This window comes from Heteronotia binoei, chromosome 13, assembly GCF_032191835.1.
Source record: "Heteronotia binoei isolate CCM8104 ecotype False Entrance Well chromosome 13, APGP_CSIRO_Hbin_v1, whole genome shotgun sequence".
In the NCBI taxonomy this organism is placed as follows: Eukaryota; Metazoa; Chordata; class Lepidosauria; order Squamata; family Gekkonidae; genus Heteronotia; species Heteronotia binoei.
Genome location: NC_083235.1, coordinates 35,956,444 through 35,978,411, shown reverse-complemented (window position 1 = coordinate 35,978,411; position 21,968 = coordinate 35,956,444). Strand labels below are relative to the sequence as shown.

Here is a 21,968-nt window from a genome sequence, read left to right as displayed (position 1 = left end):
TTCCCTGCAAGTGATGCTCTGTCTGTATTCTTGGTGCTGGGAGGGGGGGAAGCTACAGTGGGAGGGCTTCTAGTGCCCTGGCCCCACTGGTGGACATTCTGGTGCTTTTTGGGCATTGTATGAAGGAAGTTTGGACTGGATAGTCCACTGGCCTGATCCAACATGGCTCTTCTTATGTTTGTGTTTTTTCTTTCCATGTCTTTCCTTTCCCTTTCCCTTTCTCTTTCTCTCTTTCCTTCCATTTTTACTGGATGAAACTTTTCTGTTCATCATACTGTTGTTGCAGACATAGGAGCTTTGCCAATGAAAAGTTGGCACCCCCAGTTGTAGCCAGGTGGCCTTCTGTGAGATTTCTGTGTGAGTGAGTGAGAGTAAGTGGTGTGGGGAAGAAAGAGATTATTGGAGATTACTGCGGAATATTTCAACAGCACTGGAAGAGATGGTACTATGAACTTGACACCATTTTACTGGTCCTGCTTTTAACAGCTGTCTGATACCAAAATTAAACTCCTCCTGTAGATATTAAAAAGGATGAAAGTCATTCACTGGCTTAGTATCTGCACAACAGGTTGCTTTTAAAGGCATGGGAAACACAGCCAGTAAAATGCTGCAAGCCCCTCATAAATATCCTTTTTGGGATAACTGCAGAAAAGCTTGTATGAACTTCATATAACTTGAAATTAATTCATTAATACAATTCTCTGCTACCTTTCAAAGCAATTTCCCAGTGTTTCAACCAAAGAAATGTATGAAAAATAGCTGTCGAAAGATTTTCTTGAAACCAGGCAAGCTTGGTTGTAGCTTTAGGCAGGGTTCCAGTAGTAGCAGCTGAAGGAAGGTCCTACTAAATGTGTCAGCATATTTTGAGATAGAGCAGCTGCCATGGCCCAGTGTGGGTGGTGCACAGTGCTGGCATTCCTGATGGCAATGGCAACGGCACTCCCAATTGCATACACTGGCCAGTGCTGTTGAGAAAGGGATGTGTAGGTGGTGCAGGCAATTATACATGGGCATTAGGAGTGCTTGCAAGCTGGAGAAGAATACACAAACAGATAGGTGCATGCAGGTGTGGGGGTGAAAAAAGAGGACCGCCCACTTTCCACCCCCATTTTGGCTCAGCATGAGTTTCAGAGATATTTTTCTCAAAATGAATTTACTTCTGAAGAAGAGGCAGGTTTGGGGGAGTGCCCTGGAAGTGACATTACAGGAAAAGGTGGAGTTTTGGTTCAGTGTGCCCCGGAAGTGACATCACTTGGTCCTTGACACCACAGGAAATGACATAATTCCTGTCTCCAGGCTCCACCCCAAAGTCTCCTGGCTCCACTCCCAAATTTTAGTGGGCCACAAAGAAGAAGTGTAAAAATAACTGGGCCACGGGAAAGAAAAGTTTGGGAAACCCTGCTCTACAGGTAATTATTTGCCCTTAAAGCAGCCTGATAGATGCAGTTGTAGGAATTTTTGTCCCCACACACCACTAGTAATTTGTGGCACACTAATGGCTTATGGTAAAAGAGATTCCGCTATCTTCCAGTTTACAAATGCTCTCCTGACTGGTCACCCAGAAGCAATCCTTACAATAAGATGGTAGAAGTCTGCCTTGAAAAGTTCCTCTCCCAGCCGTAGTTACATGGATTTGAACACAGAAAGATTTGTCTGAAAATAGATAAAAGTGTGAATCAAGCAAATCTGCCACATTCACATCATTTAATCCTGTTGCAAAAATCTGATCCTGGGTATTTTCTAGTAGAATATTAGTTGCTGGACATAAGTTATTGTGAAGTTTGCTGTTTTCACAGAGGTGTTCTTCCTAGTGAGGTGTTATAATGTGTATTTATTTATACAATGAAGTTAAAAGTTGTGAGATTCATTGGTTAGGGAGGTTCTGGAGCATCTGCTGTGTGAAGTTGGACAGGTAACAATTGTACCTTTTGAAGCAGGTTACAGCATTGTACAATGTGGAGTCTTGGATGAAAAGTGAACTTGGCCTGAAGGGATGCCTATATGCTAATCTCCTTTCTAACCCCCAATCACCGATCAGTTCTGTTTGCTTTATTGGCTGCATTTCTACAGTGATTAAAAACCAACCAATTGCCCAAATGAATGTCATGGCTATTTTTGTCTGTTATAGGATTGTTCCTATGGGGACTTCCCGGAAAATTTGTTGGGTAAATGGTACAGATGAAGGAATTGCATGCTGTTATTTCTGAGAAAGAGAATTCTCTGGAACGTTAGTTTTCTTCTCAGGATTGCATGCATACCCATTTGCACAACAGATGTCCATGGAAATCCTTGTATGAACAATTTCCTCGTTGGTAAAATGAACAGTTCTACCTTTAGATACTAATGAACACTTTTATTGCATTCCTGCCAATTTTCCATAGTTACCTATTGGGGTGCAGAAGCTTGGGTTATGAGAGTCCTTTTTCATCCTTTCTTTTTGACCACTGGTAATTTTCTCATATCCCTAATAAATGTAGTCCATCCCAAATTTGTCTAACCCAGGGTTTGACTGATGAGAAGTTCCCAGGGGAGGTGAAACTAGCATGAGAACTAGAAAAGATGAACTCTCTGCCTACTTTCCATTCCCAGCAGCATCTTTCTAAGAATTGCTTTGCATAGTTCCCAACCTCAGGCAAAGGACGAGAAAGGAACAAGTAAGAAAGAATATGTATATGCATAGATACCTTTCTGCATGAGTGTACCTTTCTGCATGAGTGGGTAAAGTAATTCTGACCAATGCATCTTTAGCGATGGTCCACAAGCTGTTTTGAAATTAGTATGGACATTATCCTTCCTCTTTGTCTCTTTAGAAGGGCTAGAAACTGTTGCCATATCTGATTAGTTCTTTGAGGAAAGAAGACTCACAGTAGAGGCTATTTAGGAAACATTTACATGCAAATTCTCCCAAAGACTAAAATTAAAGTGTATTAGCCCGCAAAGATAGGCCTAATGGAGACATCCAGAGGCCAATCAGAGTATACATAGTGAATGGCCGTTAAATACTCCTAATATTAAATGTTCGGGTGTAGAAGACTTGGAATTGTCACATAACCTGTGCTGATAGAAGTGCAGACACCTGCTCACTAGACCAGTCTGTAGCAGAAAGAAATTGCAATCTTGAAGGGTACAACTAATGTGCATTTTATTTTTACAGTAATTAACATGAGAATGAAGCATGTGTGCAATATCAGTGGACTTAAAAATGCAACCTTCGGTTAGGTTGTGTCTATAAATTTAAATTGATGTTACCGTAACCAAGACACTGGTAGTCTTGTGTAACAGATCAGTTTTCCTGTAGTTGTTTTTCTTTCCATCCAGTCATAGCTGACTTATGGCAACCCTGTAAGGTTTTCAAGGCAAGAGACGCTCAGAGGTGGTTTGCCATTGCCTGTCTCCATATTGTGACCCTGGTATTCTTCGGTGGTCTCCCTTCCAAATGCTGACTAGGGCCAACCCAGCTTATCTTCTGAGATCTGACAAGGTTGGGCCAGCCTGGGCTATCCAGTTCAGGGCTCCAGGCAGTTAACCAAAATGCTTGTCTGATTTTTTAAAAAATCTTTGAATTCAAGAGAAGCCTTTAAGACCCTTTCAAAAACCTGTGTTTTCAAGCATGAGACCTCAACAATACTTTTGAATGAGAGCTGAAATTTTACATTTCCAGAATATTTGCCAATACCTGGCAGCAAACAGCATGTGGTGGCCATTCCTACACTCCTTCTGTGCTCCTCCTGTGTAGCCAATGCCTGAAAAATCTGCAACATCGAAATATTAGATGTTGACATGTGGAGAGTTGAAATGTTGCTAAACTGTATGTTAATCTGAAGTGTCTTTCAGCACTAATATGGTAGCAGGAGCTATACACAGTATACAGTAATAAAATGGAACTCCAACAGAGGCAGTGTTAAAATTTGTGGTTTCTCTCCAGAATGTATAAATACACTGACTTTACTTCATCCCACCCCCCCCCCTTTTGCCATGTCTGTGCTGTAGCCAGAAACTGTTCAGTATCATCAGCACACATTGGGAAAACACCTTCCTTGGTGTTTAATGCACCACTAGTTTTGATCACTGCATCAGCTTGCATGTTTACAAATTGTTTCCTTCAAGGCTTTCTTTTGAATTGTTTCTAACAATCCAAGCTCTCTTCTCTGTCTCTCTTTCTCATTCCAAAGCACTGGCTCATCTGACTATCTTCTCTTTGCAACAACAGTGGAAAATAGGCCTTCATGGAGAAAAATGAATGACTACTCATGGAAACAGTGGGTTAGGGGGAAAACATTAGTGCCTGTATATACTGGGAATAAGGCCTGATGTGGAGAAAAATACAGGCTCCAGAAAGAGGCGCTGTGTGAGTGCCCCCCACCCTTGCCATCTTAGGCGGCCATTTTCTGTAGGGGAATTGATCTGACTTCAGCTTTCCATCTTCTCCCCCCTCCCTGCAGCTTCTACCTAGGAGAAGCACTCTTTCTCCACAGTGTAGACCAAAGCAGCTTACATCATTCTCCTCTCCCCCTTTGATCTGGACAACAATCCTGTGAGGTAGTTAGGCTGAAAGTCTGTGACTGGTCCAAAATCACCCAGTCAGCTTCCACAGCAAGAACCTGGGTCTGGCAGACTTTGCTCTGGAGCCTTAACTCCTATGGCCTCCTCAAACTCCATCATAAAATCTCCAGGAATTTCCCACCAACCTGGAACTGGCAGCCCTAGTCAGGGCTGGCCCCATTGCGTTCTCCCTTAAAGGCCTTTAGTGATACCTTTCAGACCAACACCCTCTGATAACATTGTTGGTCTTAAGCACAGGACTTCAGTCTCTCACTTTGTCTTGCTCTCCATCCCTCCCTCCCTGTATCTGGTCTGCGGCCACAGAATGCCATTTCCTGCCCTGTTTCTAGCTGTTTCTCTTCCAGAGGAAGAGAGGGAGGAACTCTCAGACAATTGAGGGAAGGCTTTCTCTGGCTATTTCCCTCTTTCTCCATCCCTCAGCCAATCAAGGGAAGGGTTTCTTTCCTTTGTGAAGCAGTGGCTCAGTCCTTGTCTGTCCTGGGGCTGGAGGGTGGGGTTTGCTCTCCATTGAGATTGAGGGACAGGCAGCTCAGCCAGTGGGAGTTCTGGTGAATCATGACCAGTCTGTCTGGAGAATTGTATTATAAGGGGAGATTAAGCTTTACTGTAACTTGCTAGGCTTTAAGATGTTAATTACTGACCACTGGCTTTTACTGATAATAGAACTAAACTAGAGAAAATCCATGTCCTCCCTATACTGAAGAACTCCCTGTTTTAGAATATAAGGACATTGGCTTTTCAGGAAGTTCAGCACTTTTCTGCTTTTGTCTCTGTTGCTTTGAAATAGGTCCTTACTTCGTTGATGACATGTGATATCTCTTCCGCATCTATCTTCCTGTTCATCTTTCCACTGATGCCCTTTTTCCATGATAGTCTCCCATGGTTGTTGATTGATCCTTTTTTTACTGAATCGATGGTACCACTTCCTGGCTACCTTGGGTAGTTTAAATAGAAGCTTGTTGTGGAGTTATTTGGTTGAACCAGGTTTCTGTTAATAGTAGGAAGGTAGTCCGCTCATAATCTTTAGGAATTTTGTAGTACAGTTTTCTGCATATCTAATACTTCACCCTTTGCTTCAGATTTCTGGAATCCTAGTCCTATTACATTGCTTATCAGATGTCTCATTGTATTCATTGCATTGTTCTAAACTGTGTAACCCAGCTTTAGTCTCAAAGGGAAAAGCAGACTATAAATTTTGAGAGCTTCTTGTGACTAGGGGTGTTGGTTTTGTGAAGGTAGAATTACCTGCCTGTAGTTAACAAGCTCTGATCTGATCAGACCTGCTCTTAGTTTCCAAGGCATTGAGCTAAGTTGCACGAGCTGTTTAACATTAGAAGATTTATGGTGGTCTGTTTTCTTTAAGAGAGAGAGAGAACCCACTTACTTCACAGTCGGCACAAGTCCCTCTGATGTTACAGCTCAAACGTGTAGACTGCTTACCTGAACAATTATTTGCACAGGAAGGTCCTGAGAAGTGTCTGTACCCGCTCTGAAAGAGATTCTGCAAGGAGCAGGCATTGAAGAACAGCAGGGTGTATGCTTTCGAACCTGGCTGGTCTTCATGTTTTCACTGTCACCTCCTAAGTTGACTGAGTGTGTTCACTTATTATATTTGCAGACTGCCTATCAGCCAGGATTGTTTGCAATTAAATCAAATTAAAGCAAGTCATAATTAAGATAATCTGTTGCAGGAATAAAATGAGGCACTGTGTGTGTTTGCTAGTCTTTCCCCTCATCTCAACCCCCTCTCCTCGATCTTATAGCTGCTGTGTTCTGACTTCATGGGACATGTAGAAATCAAGCTTCTTCCTAGAAATGGGCTGCAGAGTGGAGCCCTGTAAGCCTTGATCTTCCCAGAGGAGAGGGCCCTGTTTGAACCAGTGACAGTGTGCCCCCAGATCTGCTTAGCAGCATTTACTTACTGTAATTTATTTCATATACTTGTGGGTTTTCTTCCTTCATGGACCGCATCACGGTTCCAAGGAGCTGTCCTCTGCTTTCCTGTCGCATCCCTTGCTATCTACCCTGGTCGGTATTATTCTTATGAAGAGTTCTTCATGAGAGACAGCAGATAATTTGCATTGTATAGTCACTTACTGGATGATCTTGGATCTGGATAACTGGATACCAGCAACATTTTGAAACAGTTCTGCGTTTAACCTTCAGTGCAGGCTTGACTAGATTTAACACCATGTCCTGAAGCATTTTCCTTTTTATTCCCTTTTTAAAAAAGATTTCTAACTTCCAGCCTGAGAGAGAGTTCTGGAGAACTTGGAACACTCACACACTGTTATATGTAATTTGGTTAAAGATATTATTATATGGATTGTGTTCTGGGTTTGGGGATAGTTTTCTTCTGGGACCATCACAGCTGGTGACAACTTATTTGTAATACATGGGAACCTATCATAGGTAGTAATAGCCTGTATGTAGGGCTGGGCATACATTCCCAGTTTTTATTTGACCCTGTGTCCCAGAATAGAATTTGTGTATTAGTGGAGAGAGAAAACCATGGATCACAGTATATATGTGTGATCATTAGTTGAAAGCTGGAATCCTCCCTCCTGCAAAATATAATATTTTAAGTATTGTTTTTTCTCAGTGCTGCTTCTGTAGAGTTTACATGCATGTGTTTAGCATTAGCAGGGCATTCCATGAATTTAAACTTACCGAAGTTATCCATGTGTAGGTTTGAATAGCAGCCAAACTGATTTGAGTCCAGATATATAATACTACAGTTTGTTCCTATGATTTCAGGATGGGGTGGGAAATGCGTGTTAAGTTGACAGAGGCTAACCTCAGCAAGTGGCTTTTTGTTGCCTTGCAGCAGTGACTGAAGAGGGTATATTTTAATATCAGTCGTTGTTTGAGTACCTGATACTTCTCTGTGGTCTTGTTAAACAAAATGATTATGCAAAGCTGTTTCCTGTTCAAAATTGTGCTTGATGCTGTACTATATAGGGAAAAAATTTAGAGGAGCTTCCACAAGGCCATTAAGAATTACTGAAACAGGGAATATGTGCTTTGTTTATAATAGCTAAGATAAACTTCAATACTGCAAAGTGTCTGTATGGCCTTAAGCTTATGTCCTGTTGTGAGTGCATCAGTCCCACTGACTTCTGGCAAACTAACATGCATCAAACTAGGTACCTGGTTGTAGCCACAAGAAGCGGACTATCTGAATTAAGATGTGGTAGATTCTAGTAGGTAGGAGGTTTCCCCCCCCCTGTTAATCATAGACCTGCTGTTAGCACTTAAAGAACATTTGGTTTTTTTAGTCTTCATTGTAACCACCGTTTATGATTCGCTGAACAAAAATGAGTCCGGTTTTTTTGAACAGCCATGCTGAGTATCCTCAGCAATAGAAAAAATCATTATGTAAACCTGTAATGAAATAGTGGGCAGCTTTGACCAGAGGATATGAAATACCTGAGGGAAATTTAGGTCCCCTACTGTTATTACAGTTTTAGCATGTACAATTATATCTGAAATTCATGCTAGTAACAAAAGTGAAAATATTGGGATAACTTAGTACCTGGTCTTTCTTGAGCCACCCAGGCAGCTTTTAGGATTCTCAGTATACCCCTGTCTAAGTCACCAAAAGGCATGTAGAAAACTTCCCCCTTGTTACTTTTAATCATGCAGAAAGTCTTGCTGTTCTATCCCATGAATGAGAACTGTAATATCAGAAGTATCCTGTCTCCTGCATCCACCATTAGTTGCTTACCAACAAATTAATTAGAAGTTAATGTGTATTGTCATCCTGTCTGTTTTCCAGGTAATGCTGTGTGATTTATTTGCAAAGCCAGGTTGTTGTGTGCTGCTGTGATGATGGTATAGAGTAGCTTCCTTGACAGATACTTCCAGATAGGTAGCTGTGTTAGGCTAAAACTGGAGCCAGTGGCACCTTTAAGATCAACAAAGTTTTATTCAAAATGTAAGCTTTCATGGGCACACTTCATCAGACAGTAGTATGGAATGGAATTGGCAGTCCTACATTTATAGAGAGTGGGCAGTGAATTACGGTAGTATGCAAAGTAGTGAAAATGTTTTTAACGTATTAAAAGAATGACATGTTTGGGTCTGTTAATTGTAAGTCTGGTTTCAACTGTGGGGAGAAACAGCAAAGGCAGCAAACATGTCAGAATTGGAGATTGATGTCTATGTCACTAGGTTTCTTAATTGTGAAGAGTAATAAATTTAGAGTGTTAGGTTGTAGTTTTAAAAAAAAAGCCCTGGTTGGGAATATCTTATAAGGAGCAAAGTTATTCACCTGATAAAGTTCTGCTTCCTTTGGGTTTTGAATGTCCAAAATAATGAGGAAATATGCAAATGTCCACCTGGATTTTTCTTCATTAAGACCCCTTTCATCAAAAATCACTGATCTTTATTCACAAAGGATGCTCCCAGATAGCATCATGCTGAGGTGGTTGTTGCTCTGTGTGTGTGTGTTTAAAATAATTGGACTACTTCCAAAGATTTTACTTACTCCCTAAGTCTTTTTGTCACTTGGGGAAAAGCCCTTATTTCAAAAGTTAAAAGAACTTCAAGGGCTTCTGAAGCCACTGTGCTCTACTTTTAGTGTGTTAATGTTCCTAATTCTCAGAGCCTTCAGGGGATTCTAGATACTGGCCCTATTTTTTCTTTTGCAGTACATGAAATATGGAAGCTTCTAGGTTTTCCTCCCAGGCAGCTAAAATGTAGTGTGTTTTGCTACTGAGTTTTGTGTATATAATGTGGGAACACATAGGCCTCAAAAAAGAGATAATTTGATTCAGCTTCCATTACTGTTCTCTATCACAAGTGATGATTCCCCTTACCTCTAAGCAAAAGTAGTGTAACTTTATGTACACTTACTATCATAGGAGGCCTGTTGCTCTCCAGAAGTAACAGGCAGCAGTTTTGTTTCCCCAAAGCATGTGGTTCTACAAATAGCCTGTTTACTTTGTTAATTATGGCTTTGATTATCTTTGTAGTGAACAATGGTATCAGTTTAGACTTGCATAGAAAACTGCTGTGATGTAAAGATATTATATTTTTGTTATTAAATACAGTGAATAACTGTCCAGCATGAAAGGGGGAATTATTGCTTCTTTTAAACCTTGGGGAGGGGCAGTGTTTCAGCGGTAGATAATTTGCTTGGCATGCAGAAGGTCCTTCGTTAGGTCCCTGGAAATTCCAATTATTTATTAATTTATAAATTTGATTTCTAAACCACCCTCCCCCATTTCGCTCAGGATCAGGTAGTAGGTAATATGAAAGATTTCTACCTGAGACCCTGGAGAGCTGCCGTTAGAGAAGACAGTACTGACCTTTATTCTGACCTTTACCATCTGGAATTCTTATGGGCTCTGGCCTCTCTTTTCTCTTCAGTTACATTGTGCTGGGACACTGTGAAATGATTTTTCAGACTATCATCTGTTTTTAAGGCTTAATGATCTTTTATATTATAATAATTGATTTTATTATTGCTAGTCTTCCATGGTGTAACACACCCCGAGCCCACTTTCAGGGAGGGTGGGATAGAAATCTAACTAAATAAATAAGCTAAGGACCAGTGGTCTAATTCAGTGCAAGACAGTTTCATGTATTCCAAACTAATTTCCCTACAAACTAGGCTCACTTCTCACCTTGACCCTGGGTGACAGGAATCATAGAGTTGGAAGGGACCTCAGGGTTATCTAGTCAGCCCCCTACACAGTGCAGGGAATTCACAAATACCTCTCTCCACACACACCCATTGGCATCTGCTCCATGCCTGGAAGATGGCAAAAAAGGAGAAAATAATATATAACCCTCTAGGATCCATGAAAACTGGCCTGGAGAAAAATTGCTGACTGACCCCAAAGTGGCAAACAGCTTTTTGCTGGGTGTGTAAGAAAGAGCCACAAGAACTAGGCACTGATGCAACCCTTCCTTCCTGCCCTCCTTGTCATGATCTGCCTAAATTCACAGAATCAGCATTGCTGTCAAATGGCCATCTAGCCTCTGTTTAAAAACCTCCAAAGAAGGAGAGCGCCCCCCCCCTTCCCGAGGAAGCCTGATCCACTTAGAAACCGCTTAACTGTCTGGAAGTTCTTCCTAATGTTTAGTCAAAAACTCTTCTGATTTAATTTCAACTTGTTGGTTCTGGTCCAACCTTCTGGGGCAACAGAAAACAACTCCACACCAATCCTCTATATGACAGCCCCTCAAATATTTGAAGATGATCATATCACCTTCAGTCTTTTCTTCTCCAGCCTTTTCTCGTAGGCTTTGTCTCCAGACCCCTCACCATCTTTGTTGCCCTCCTCTGGACATGTTCCAGCTTGTCTGTATCCTTTCTAAATTGTGGTGTCCAAAACTGAACGCTACATTCTAGGTGAAGTTTAACCAGAGCAAAGTGACACCATCAGTGGGTGGAAAAACAGAAGATATATGAAAAAGCCTTTGTGAAATACAGCAGCTTTTTAGAAATCCGTGCTCATGCTATTATAGCTAATGTGCTATCTACAAGTGTTGTCAATTGCCCACTTGCTGAGTTGCTAATTTAACTATTTTGTCTGTGTTTTACTTCAGATGACACTGGGACATATTAGCAAAATAATCAAATTCAGCTTTCATTTCTAAGTACTTGTGCATGGCAAAAGCATTTCCTCCACCTCGTGAAACTTCACTTTCAAAGCTGACATAGTTACCTGGTTGTAATATGGGGACCCGCTGCAGTATTTAGCATAACCTAGAAGGGGGAAATATTTTTAAAAAGTTGATCCAAAACACATGCACAACAATAGTTGTTTTTTGGATGATATTCCAGCAGCAGTGTGACTCTGAAATGGAGGGCTGTTAAATATAGAGTTATTTCTCCTCTTCCTGTGCCAGAGTATTCCATAGGTCTTGTAGCCTCCATTTTTCAAGCTTCTGTGGGCTCTTTTACTCAAATTGCAATACACTGTGGTGTGTGAAAGAGAAATGGAAAGAAGGAGACAGGGCAGTATAGCTCCGTTACAGCAATTATCTCCTGTGTATGTTGTGCAGGAACTTTTCCTATGTTCCCTTCGGGTGCCCTTCAAGTATTCTAGCTGGTGGAACAGAGGAAGCCAACTAGTTTCCATTAACAGCTTTCTGCAAAGAACAGATTCTCATGAACAAATGGTGAATTTTCCCCAAAGGTGCTCTCATCTGTTCTGATCTGGGATGTTTACCCAGCATTTTGACTTTTGTAGCTGCATGACTGTGGTGAGCCTGGATATAGATATATATTTGATACAGAATAGTTTGTCTTCTTGGGAAGCTGATGTTGTTTATAGCATAATCTTCTACAGGGAGCTTGCTGAAGTACTTCTCACAAGGTGTAATTAAACCAAGGAACTTGTTGCCACGTACTGCTTTGAATGGCTGCTTGATTGTTTTGTTTTTGAAGCACCATGGAAATATTTAAGGTTACACACTTAGAAAGTAAATACAGCAGACCCATATAGGGTTCGGTGGGAAAACAACACTGTATGCTTCATGAAGATGGAATTGCTATGTAATAGTTGAATGGGGTGTATTGTGCAGTCATTGTATGCCATTCTTACCTGAGGCCATAGATTTAATCCAAGCTCAGAAAGGTCTCGCACTGAAGATCACCCATGTACACAGGAAGCTGCCTTTTGCAAAGTAAGACAATTGGTCCATCAAGTTCAATATTCTCTCTTCAGAGTGGCATTGGTTGTCCAGGGTTTCAGGAGGAGATCTGTTGCCTTACCTACTACTTGATTCTGGAGATGCTGGGGATTGAACCTGGGACCTTCTTTATGTCAAGCATATGCTCTACCAGTGAGCTGTGTACCCTCCTCTAAAGATGGTGGCAGCAGCACTCAGATTATGATAGGAAAGGTAGGGATGCCTTTCATGAAATACCTAAGTTCCATCCTTGTTTTTCCAGGAAGGAAAATACCCCTGCCAAATGCTTGGCTTTCCAGCAGATATTCCCCTGGAAAAGGGAATGAACTGATAATATGTAGGTGGTTAATTAAGGTGAAAGTTGAGCTATTTCAGTAGTCAAAGCCAAAGGAGGTTAGACAGATCCATGGTGGAGAGGTTTATCAATAGCTACTGGTCATAGTGAATAAAGGGAACCTCCATATTCAGAGGTAGTAAACTACAGAAAACCAATGCAAGGAGGCAGCATTGAGGAGTGGGGGCACCTTGGCTTCAGGGCAGTTGTTGACTACTCTGGATTAGGCTGGATTACATGGACTGCTGCTCTGATCCAGCCGTGCTCCTTTTATGTTCTCTAATGGCTGGTGAAATCTCTCTACACTTTTAACAGGATAACATTTATGGGGACTTCATATTGGTTCTGTGCTGAAATTTGTCTTCCTGCCACCAACTTAATTTCAGAAGGATTTTTTTCAGGAAATTATTCATTGCTTTCATTTCCAATCAGAGAGAGCATTTCTTCTGTTGCCTTCCCCTATTGAAGCTGAAGTGTGTGTCCTGCTCCCCTTGAGGCCAGTGGGGGTTCTTTTCGATCCTGACATTGTCCCAGATAAAAGGGCATTGTTTTGAAGCTGTTAGTGAGGCATGTGGCATTGGGCTGGAGAGTTCCTTCAGCTGCTGTATTTAGTAGAATAACAAGGAGCTAGGGCTCTTGGAGTGTGGCAAAAGATTCTGATTGACAGGAAAGAATATCTGACCCAATGAAATTTGTGTGGAGGAGAGGGACAAGCAGGCAGGCAGCTGGCTAAAAAGTGCTGGAATATAGCTGTGTCCTCTGTACAAAGAAGAAACAAGATCCAGAGCTGAAGCCCTACTCAGGCAGACATATTGAGCTGCAAAGACATGGTGGAGAGATCCATGGGTGGCCTTTGAATAAAGGTAGAGAGCAACTAATTCCCTCCTTTGAACCTTTTAAAACAGTTGGAAACAGAGCCAGGTACCCCATGGCACTACTCTAATTGAAGCACTGGGTGCTCTAGGGCTGTTCTTGTTGCAACAAATAATCTCCTGTTGTGGTTCTGCAAATGCTGGAGTTCTGTTCAGTGTCCATGGAGGATAAGTGATGAGGAGATCCTAGACATGGTTGCCAAAATTGTTATTCTTATTTGTAAATGCCCATTCACCTGCTTACTTGTGATGAGCAGTTCACCTTCCTGGTAGGTAGGAAGGGATTGGTTTAAAAAAAAAAATTGGAGTAATTTTTTCTCCTAATACTATAGATGTGCAAGTGGTTGACATTGGAATCTGTGGGCCAATACACCACTAAAAGTATTTGCGGGTTAGTAATGTTTGTGGCCTCAGTTTGAAAGGCTGATCTGTGCCTATCATGTGGAGATTGTAAACCACCTTGAGTCACCTGAAGAATGGTGATTTCGGTGAACCTTTCTTTTAACCTGCGAGGCAATTCCCCCCCCCCCCACAGGGTTTGATCAGGAAGGGGAGCGGTCAAGTGTTGGCATTGCTCAGCTAGCGCTCCAATGTCTTTTAGATGCTTAGGAGCCACTTCTTCAAAAAAAGATCCCAAGAAGCTGAGGACTGTAGTAGAAAGGCACCACCAATGCTTACTGCATCTTGGCCAGGTGACTGCATCATTCAGGCAAAGTCCCTAGCTTTTTGAGGTTCTATAATAAAAGAGGCTCTCATGAGGCTGGTGTTACATATAATAAGCACTTAAGTAAATGGTTCATATGGATTATCAGTCTAGCGTGGCTCTGTCCTCTTTCCTTTTTTTGCCATTTTTTGGTTCATAGAGGCTTATAGCTATGCGTGGGGTTGAGAAAGTGGGTAGAGAGAACTTTTTCTCCCTTTTCTATTGTACTAGCACTCAATGGGCAGCCAGCGAAGCTGATGGGCAATTGATTCAGGATGGACATAAGGCAATAACTTCTCTTCTCAGTGAGAAATGAGATTGTATCAGTAAATGTAATGACGGCCGCAGTGGTGGCTTTAAAGGGGATTGGATTCATGGAGGGATATGTCCATCAGTGAATATGATGGCTAAAGGGAAAGGATAGGACCCGAAGCAGTGGACTCAAATTACAAGCAGAAAGGTACGAGCTGGATATTAGGAAAAAATTTTTTGCAGTCAGAGTAGTTCAGAGGTGGAACCAGCTGCCTAGGAAGGTGGTGAGCTCCCGTTCACTGGCAGTCTTCAACATGTGGCTGAATGATTATTTGTCAGAGATGTTTTAGGCTGATCCTGCATGGAGCATGTGTTGGACTAGATGGTCTGTATGGCCCCTTCCAACTCTATGATTCTATAACCTTCATATTCAGAGGCAGCAAACCTCTGAAAACTAGTTCCTTGGCCTCCATGCCTAGTTCGTTGGTCCTCCAGAAAAATCTTCCCTTAACGTCCCAAGCATGTCTTTTGTTTAGTAGCTGAATTAAAGTCACAGATCGTTAGATTTTTCAAACACCTCCCTCAGTTCAGATATATATTTTCTACAGTTTAATCTATTATGTAACCTTGTTTCCCAAACTTTTCTTATCCATACTACTTGTGATTCAATATTAGTAAACTCAAAAGGATCTTCTAGGCTCTTAAACATTTATTTTGATGCCTGGGAATTTTCAGACATGAAAGTCTCATTGTCATCCAACGAACCATAATAATGTTCTTGGCAATCCCATTTTTAATAAGCAAGAGTCCAATCCCTTGCCTTTCTCTGTTGGTTTATCTTCCTCTAGGATTCCTGCAGCTCCTTTTGCTTTAAGGAGTATATGAAATCTTTTTAGCCAATTTATGTAGTCCTCAGCAGTAAGTTTTGGGATCACCATATATCTGCTTGATTCATCCATCCCTATCACAGTAACATGCAAAAGAACAGGGAAAATTTTTTAAAGATTAAAAAAAACCAAGGGAATATGCTAATCAAAGACTTTGAGTACTTTTTTACATTAAGTTTAATCTAAGCATCTGATAGATTCTGGGTTAAATGTTAAAAAGAAATAATTGGGTTAAATGTTAAAAAGAAATAATTTGACTTGGAACAGCCCCGTAGCCAGGATCTGAAGAATTGGAGGGCCCTGATTTTTTTCAGGGGGCACATAGTGGCCCCAACCTCCATGGCCTTCTCTCCTACCACTGCTGAGGGGGAAAGCTGCCAGTTTGCTAACATACATAGGGGGAAAGTTGCCAGTTTGCTAACATACAGCATCCTCACTTGGGTGGCCATCGAGACCAGGCCAGAAAACCCCTGCAGGCGAACATCACCTCTCCACTGATCCCCAGCCCCGGACTGCAGCTGGGATCTCCACTTGCGTGCGCCAGCCTACCCTACCCTGCCCTGTCTGCAATGGAGCCATCCACCCTTACCCCCGCTGCCCCACTTGAGGGCCAGAATGGTCTCTTCTTGCAGGCGCCCTCTAGCCCGACGTCAGCCCAATGTGGAGCTTAACTTTCAGTCTCGAAAGTGCCCTGTTGTTTTTGCTTGCTGCAAGGTCAGAGAATTCTTCCGGCCCCTAAGCAAGCAGAAGCAAAGGTGTATGATGACGGCAGAATGGAGAAGGATGCAGCTGAGGCACTGGAGGCTGGTTAGGGGCCCCAAGTCAGGAGGCCCTGCCTAGCACAGGCCCCCTCATAGCTGCGGGCCTGACTTGGCAGCACAGAAGCTTTATGCAGTATCTCCAGTACTCCATGTTTCCTGGTTAATGGGAAGATGCTGTTCAAACAAATTACAAAGATTGTAACAAGAGAAAATTTTTACTTACAAAAATAGAAGCACATAATACATGACAAATTCATGTAGGTACATTTAACTTATTGGGAACAGATTGACTTCAAAAAGGTTAACTTGCTAGAGTTCTAAGCCCAGTTTGGAGAGAAAAGGTCCTATATAAGGTGAAACAGATAAAACAGACGGCAAGCAATGGCCAAAGAGGCTCAACAACTAACTGATAAGAGGGTAGGGCTAACTGCCAAGTATACCTGACTGAGAGAATTCTGTTAACCCCTTTCCCTCCCAGATCCTCTTGCATACCGAGTTCCAATATCCAACACTTGGGGGGAGGGGTTACATGACCATATCCTATAAGGCAGCTGCTTCAAAAGATTCTACATGAAAGCAAGGTGGAGAGCCAGTTCTGACTGGTCAAATGAATAGCCAAGTATCATAAACCCATCCCTATTCCTCAGATTTCTGGTTGCAGGGGAATATGGCAACACTCGGCTATTTTCATCTGACTGGAGGCTACAGTTGGTTCTCATCACCAAGCTAGTTGTCTGGAAAGTTTTTAAAGCAGTCACCATTAGGTGGTAGTTGATTCTTTTCTTCCTCTGGGCTGGGCCTGGATATACCCTTCCAGTTTTTCTTCAGTAACGTTCAGGCTTTTTTCTTCAAAGGTCCTTCCTTGAGTAATATCATGGTATACTGTGAATCTGTGCAGTTTTGTACCTTTCATCCTCCCTTTTTAAAATATTCCTCTTCCCAGGTCCTGAAACCTAGTGATACTTCAGGCACTCTTTCCCCATCATGAACTAAATATTTTCACTTTGATGCAGTCCTGGACCCTGACCTAATCCATTCACTGATGAGAGGGAATCTGTGGCCTCCCTTGGCAACCTGTTTTACTGCCCATGCAGTCCTGGTTAGAAGTTACTTCAGATTGATCTAAATCTTTGTGCAGTTTTAAAACCATTCTCCTTTGTCCTATCTCCGTAGAGAATGCATAGCATTGCCTTCCATATTTGGAAGCTTTGTGAACTTCCATCTGTGCTTCAATCCTTCTTTAGATGTAAGTACATCCCTTGCCTTTTCTCCAGGGATCTGGCATTCGCATTCTACTTCATAATATATGCAGACTGTTTTAGTAAATCATAGGTGCGCCACATTTTGAACACTTAAGATTTGGGGTAAATGTTAATTTTGTTTCTATTGTGTTTGCAAATTGCACCCATATTTTGAGCTTAAGGGTCTAATTCATTCCAACAAATTATTGCTTTTGTTTTTTTTCCTTAGTGTTTTTCTGTATCTGAACTTGCTGGCAGGCAATTACGGTGCGAGTTCACAATGGTAAAACTTGTGATTATTGTACTCATTTTTGTTTTTTAAACATCAATTGTTACTGGGAGGGAAATGCCATTTTGAATGTATAAAATGTTCATTATCTCCATGGGGTGCTAAGTAGCAAGATATATATATGACAGGCTTAGCTGTTTTTCTAGCATGAGTTTGGGAAATGCTCATTCCAAATCTGTTCTGTGGTGCTGTGCTTAGTTTTCAGTGACATTGCTGGAAAAATGACCTGTTTTCGCTGATAGAATGAAGCTGCATTTGTGCATCTGGAGTCTAATATACCTTCTATGCACCAGCATCATTTTTCAGTTCAGGTTCAGACAGCGGATGACAGCAGAGAATTAGCTTTGTTGAAGTGAATTACATGGACAGTTGCTACTGTACCTTGCCACTGAAAGAGTCAAAATTAGCACTGGCCTGTGGCCACTTGTGTTCTAGACCAGCGAAGTCTGAGTCAGGTCTTGCCTCACTGGATAGAAGACTGACAGCTGCCCCTTCTGCGCAACATTCAGAAGTGGTGTTAGCTTCCGTTTTGTGAATTTAACACCATTTGACAGCCTCCCTCTCTGTATAAAGGGCAGCTGAGCAGAGACAGTGGAAGGAAAACCTGCCAAAAACTTTACTGTATTGGCCCCCACAAAATGAAAATTGGCTGGTTTGTATGACCAGACCTTTTCTTTCCAATGAAGTGGCATGTGGAAAAGTCGATCTTCCTTGTAGTTTGGCAACATCAACATACTCATATTTATTGCCCATGCATATCTGTTATGCTTTTTCTGTAGGAAACTGATATACTTCCCTTGTTTAAAACACCCTTTGAGTTATAAATAGTAGTTAATATTTTATTGATATTGATGCTTCAGTCCTGCAGATTTACATTTGGGCAACTGATAGTAGTTAATTATTATGTTTTCGGGTTGTGCTATACCCTCCTGCAGCAGAGAAGGAAGAAATCTTAGACCTACTTTGGTTTATGTCTACTGTTCTGACAGAGCCTGTCTCTCTTTCAGCAGAGTGTCTTAAAGATGGATATAGAGGACTGCAATGGGCGTTCTTACATATCCGGTATGTTCTTATTTTGACTTCTTCTGTACTTAAGTTTATGTTTTTATATTCCATTTTCTTTGAGATGCCACCATTACATATACAAAGGGCTGGGTCAGACATCTGTCTTTAGGTCACATTGCGTTTGTACACTGGACCTTTCAGTGTGGCTAATATATTGAGGAGTTATACAAGTTGCTCCCACAGCTATTTGATGCCTTCTGTCTGTACTTGGCAAAGCAACTGGTTCTTGTGCTTAGCATTTAACCAAAGATGTGGGGTGGTGAAATGGGAAGGAAAACCTTACTAATCCCCATCCCCTTTCTAGCAGGATGAGCTATCACCAGAGAGACTACAGAAGCTGACCTTATCAGTTTTGCAATAGCCTCCCCTGTTTCCAACCACATTCAGCTTAGAGCCATGCTCTGGAGTACATCCAAGGGAGCCATGCTCTGGAGTACATCCATGTCATTACACAATGACCTTTGTGGGGTTCTCCCTGGCCACAGTTCACCTTGGATGGTTCATTGCACTTAGTACAGCTGTGAATGGAAGGCGCCTCCTGCCAGATTATTTTTTCAGTGACTTGGTGGGGCTCTTCATCAGGAAGATGTAGAGAAGAGTTCAGTTAATCAGGGGAAGGGAAGGCTGGCATCTGCCCAGATTTAACTAGCATTTCACTAGAATAAGTCTAAGTCATATTTGCTCCCGAGTTGTCTGCATCATTGCAAATGCGTAGCCATGCAATTAATTTCTTTTGTTTGATAATACAGCTAACTGGAAAGTCTTAATACATGTACATGCTTCAGGGTATTGCATTATTTCTGGAAGAGCAAATTTTTGTACAATAAACCATTTTATTTCCATTTATGTTATTTTATTTGCCATATAATCACAGCTGATTTACAGCAACCCCATAGGATTTTCAAGGAAAGAAGTGTTCAGAGGTGGTTTGCCATAGTCTGCCTCTCCTTAGCAACCCAGGACTTGCCAATTGTAAATAACATGGCTTCTGTCTGCTTTCAGCTTGGGTGCCAGAAGTTGGTTTAGCCATAGGCTGGTTTTTCCTGATCTTCTTCGTGGTCTCTGTGCATCACACTTGTGGGATGTACTGCGCCTGCGCTGGTCCCCAGTCGGTATCTGTAAGAAAGCCCGGGAAAGATTTCCGCGGACGGCGCCACTGGGCATGCGCCGGCGTCCCACTGCGCAGGCCCAACGGCGCCACCGCGGCAATCCCACCAGTTCCTTTCTGACCGCTGCGCGAAGAGTTGTGTTTCCTCGTGTTCCCGGTCGGTGAGCTTTGGGTTTTTTCTACCCCTTTTTTCCCCGAGCCTCCTGTAAATATTAGCCTGTTTATTGTTTTCTGTAGTGTAGTAGTTAGTTAGTTCCATAGTTAGTTAGTTTAAAAAAAAAAAGAAAAAAAAGTGCGTTTTCGTTCGGTGGCGTGTCGCGGTGGGGTTTCTTGTCCTCCGGGACTTCCCCCCCCCTCGCCCCTAGTTTTCCTCCTCTCAGAGGATTCTGAGAGGATTTTTCCCAGCGACCGCTGTCTATGGACAGTCGCTGGGGATTTTTTAAGAGGTGCCAGGCCTGCGGCAAGAAAATCGCCCCTCCCGACGGCCACTCTTTGTGTCTGCTCTGCCTCGGCAAAGGACACCGCGTGGAAGCCTGCCCGCATTGCCTCCGCTTTTCGAAGCAGACCAGAAAGAATAGAGCGGCTAGGCTCTCGGCCGCACTAACTGCCTCGGCACTTCGCCCTCCGAAGCAAACGGCGTCTTCCTCGGCATCGGTACCGAAAATGGCTGCCGCCCAAACCCCGAAGGCCCCATCGGCCGATGCAGCCCCGGTCGACGTTGTCCCGCAGAAGGAGCAGCAGTCGGCGAAACGGCCCCCCGACGAGTCGGTCGAGAGGCCCCAGAAGAAACGACGGGAGGATTCGGGACATGAATCCTCTAAGAAGGCGAAGAGCAAGGAGAAGCGGAAACGGCCACGCTCCCCTCCGCCTCCCCCCGACGTGTCGGCACCGATCGGCACCGACCCAGTGAGAAGGGTTCCCCCCTCTCCTCTCCGCACCCCCGCTACTCCAGGGGCTAGCGCGAGAAGGCAGCGCAGCCCTCCGACACCAAGGGCTAGCGGCCATCGACCACGCAGCCCTCCAACTCCGCGGGCTAGCGGCCATCGACCACGCAGCCCTCCAACTCCACGGGCTAGCGCGCATCAACGTCGTACCTCCCCGACGCCTGGACCCAGCGACCATCGGCTGCAGCCCTCGGCACACGACGTGGAGATCGACCTCACCCGTCGGTCTCCATCGGTGGCGTCTCGTCAGCGGAGCTTCGACTCGGCATCGGACGTCGAGTCTCTTCCACCGGTCGACGTGACAACGCCTGCGGCACCCAAGCGCGTGAGGCCAAGGGAGCCTTCGGGCGAGCCACGCCACTACCCATCGATGCCGCACTGGGAGCACCATCGATGGCAGTCGACGTATCCCTGCTGCCCCCAATATCATTGGCATCAGCCACTCGACCACCCGGACTGGGAGCATCAATCTGAGCTATCCTCGCTCTCCAGGACATCGCATCGGTCCAAGCATCCTCAGGGATCGGCCACGGCTCCTCGGGACAAACGCGTCACACCGACGGAGCCTCCGCGCCGAACACCGACACCGACCCGGTCGCCGCGAAGGGAGCCATCACCGCGCCTATCGGAGCGCTCGGGCCGAGGAGAGTCATCCCCGTCGGGGTCGGAAAGCGACGAGGAGAGAACCTGGGAGCCCTCACCGGACCCCAACACGTCAGAGGACCTCCCAGTCTCGCCCTCTGAGGACCTACGCTCCTATGCGGAGATGGTCAAAAGAATGGCAGCGACCATCTCCCTCCCCATCTCTCAACCCAAGCCAACCGTGGACGATAGTGTTTTTGATATCGTCCAGAAGGACACTTCTCCAGCCGTCTCCCTCCCAATGACAAAGGTCATGCTCCAGGCGCTCAAGGATCCGTGGAAGAAGCCATCCTCTGCACCGGTGTCTTCAAGAAAACTGGACCACATGTACAAGGTCCAAGAGGCGGGGGCTGAATTTCTGTTCACACATCCTAGACCAAATTCAGCCATCGTCTCCTCTTCCTCGAGGTCACGTAAGGTGCACTCTACCCCCCCTGACAAGGAAGGGAAGAAACTCGACGCCATGGGGAGGAAGATCTACTCGGCGGGGTCCCTCGGCGCCAAGGTATCGAACTATACGGCCTGTATGGCCAGATACCAATACGCCATGTGGGAGCAGCTGTCCCCCCTCCTGTCCTTCCTACCGGATGACAAGAAAACCACTGCCAAGGCACTGCTGCACGAGGGCCAGAAGGTCGCAAAGCAGCAACTAACAGCAGC

General features: G+C 43.7%; 1 protein-coding gene across 10 annotated transcripts in view; it reads left to right on the top strand.

Annotated features, from left to right (window-relative positions):
* The window catches only part of IKZF4 (IKAROS family zinc finger 4), an 81,172-nt gene that overhangs the window by 6,929 nt on the left and 52,275 nt on the right, over nucleotides 1-21,968 (top strand). For 5 of the 10 annotated variants that reach the window (XM_060252044.1, XM_060252041.1, XM_060252040.1 and 2 more), the window contains exon 2: nucleotides 18,560-18,611. The exons of 1 other annotated variant lie outside the window; for it this stretch is intronic. In XM_060252044.1, coding sequence (XP_060108027.1) covers nucleotides 18,572-18,611 — 40 coding nt within the window. In that variant the 5' untranslated portion in view covers nucleotides 18,560-18,571. Of the gene's footprint in view, nucleotides 1-18,556; nucleotides 18,612-21,968 lie in introns of all 10 variants that reach the window. 4 more of the 10 variants (XM_060252047.1, XM_060252042.1, XM_060252043.1 and 1 more) reach the window with 1 other exon arrangement.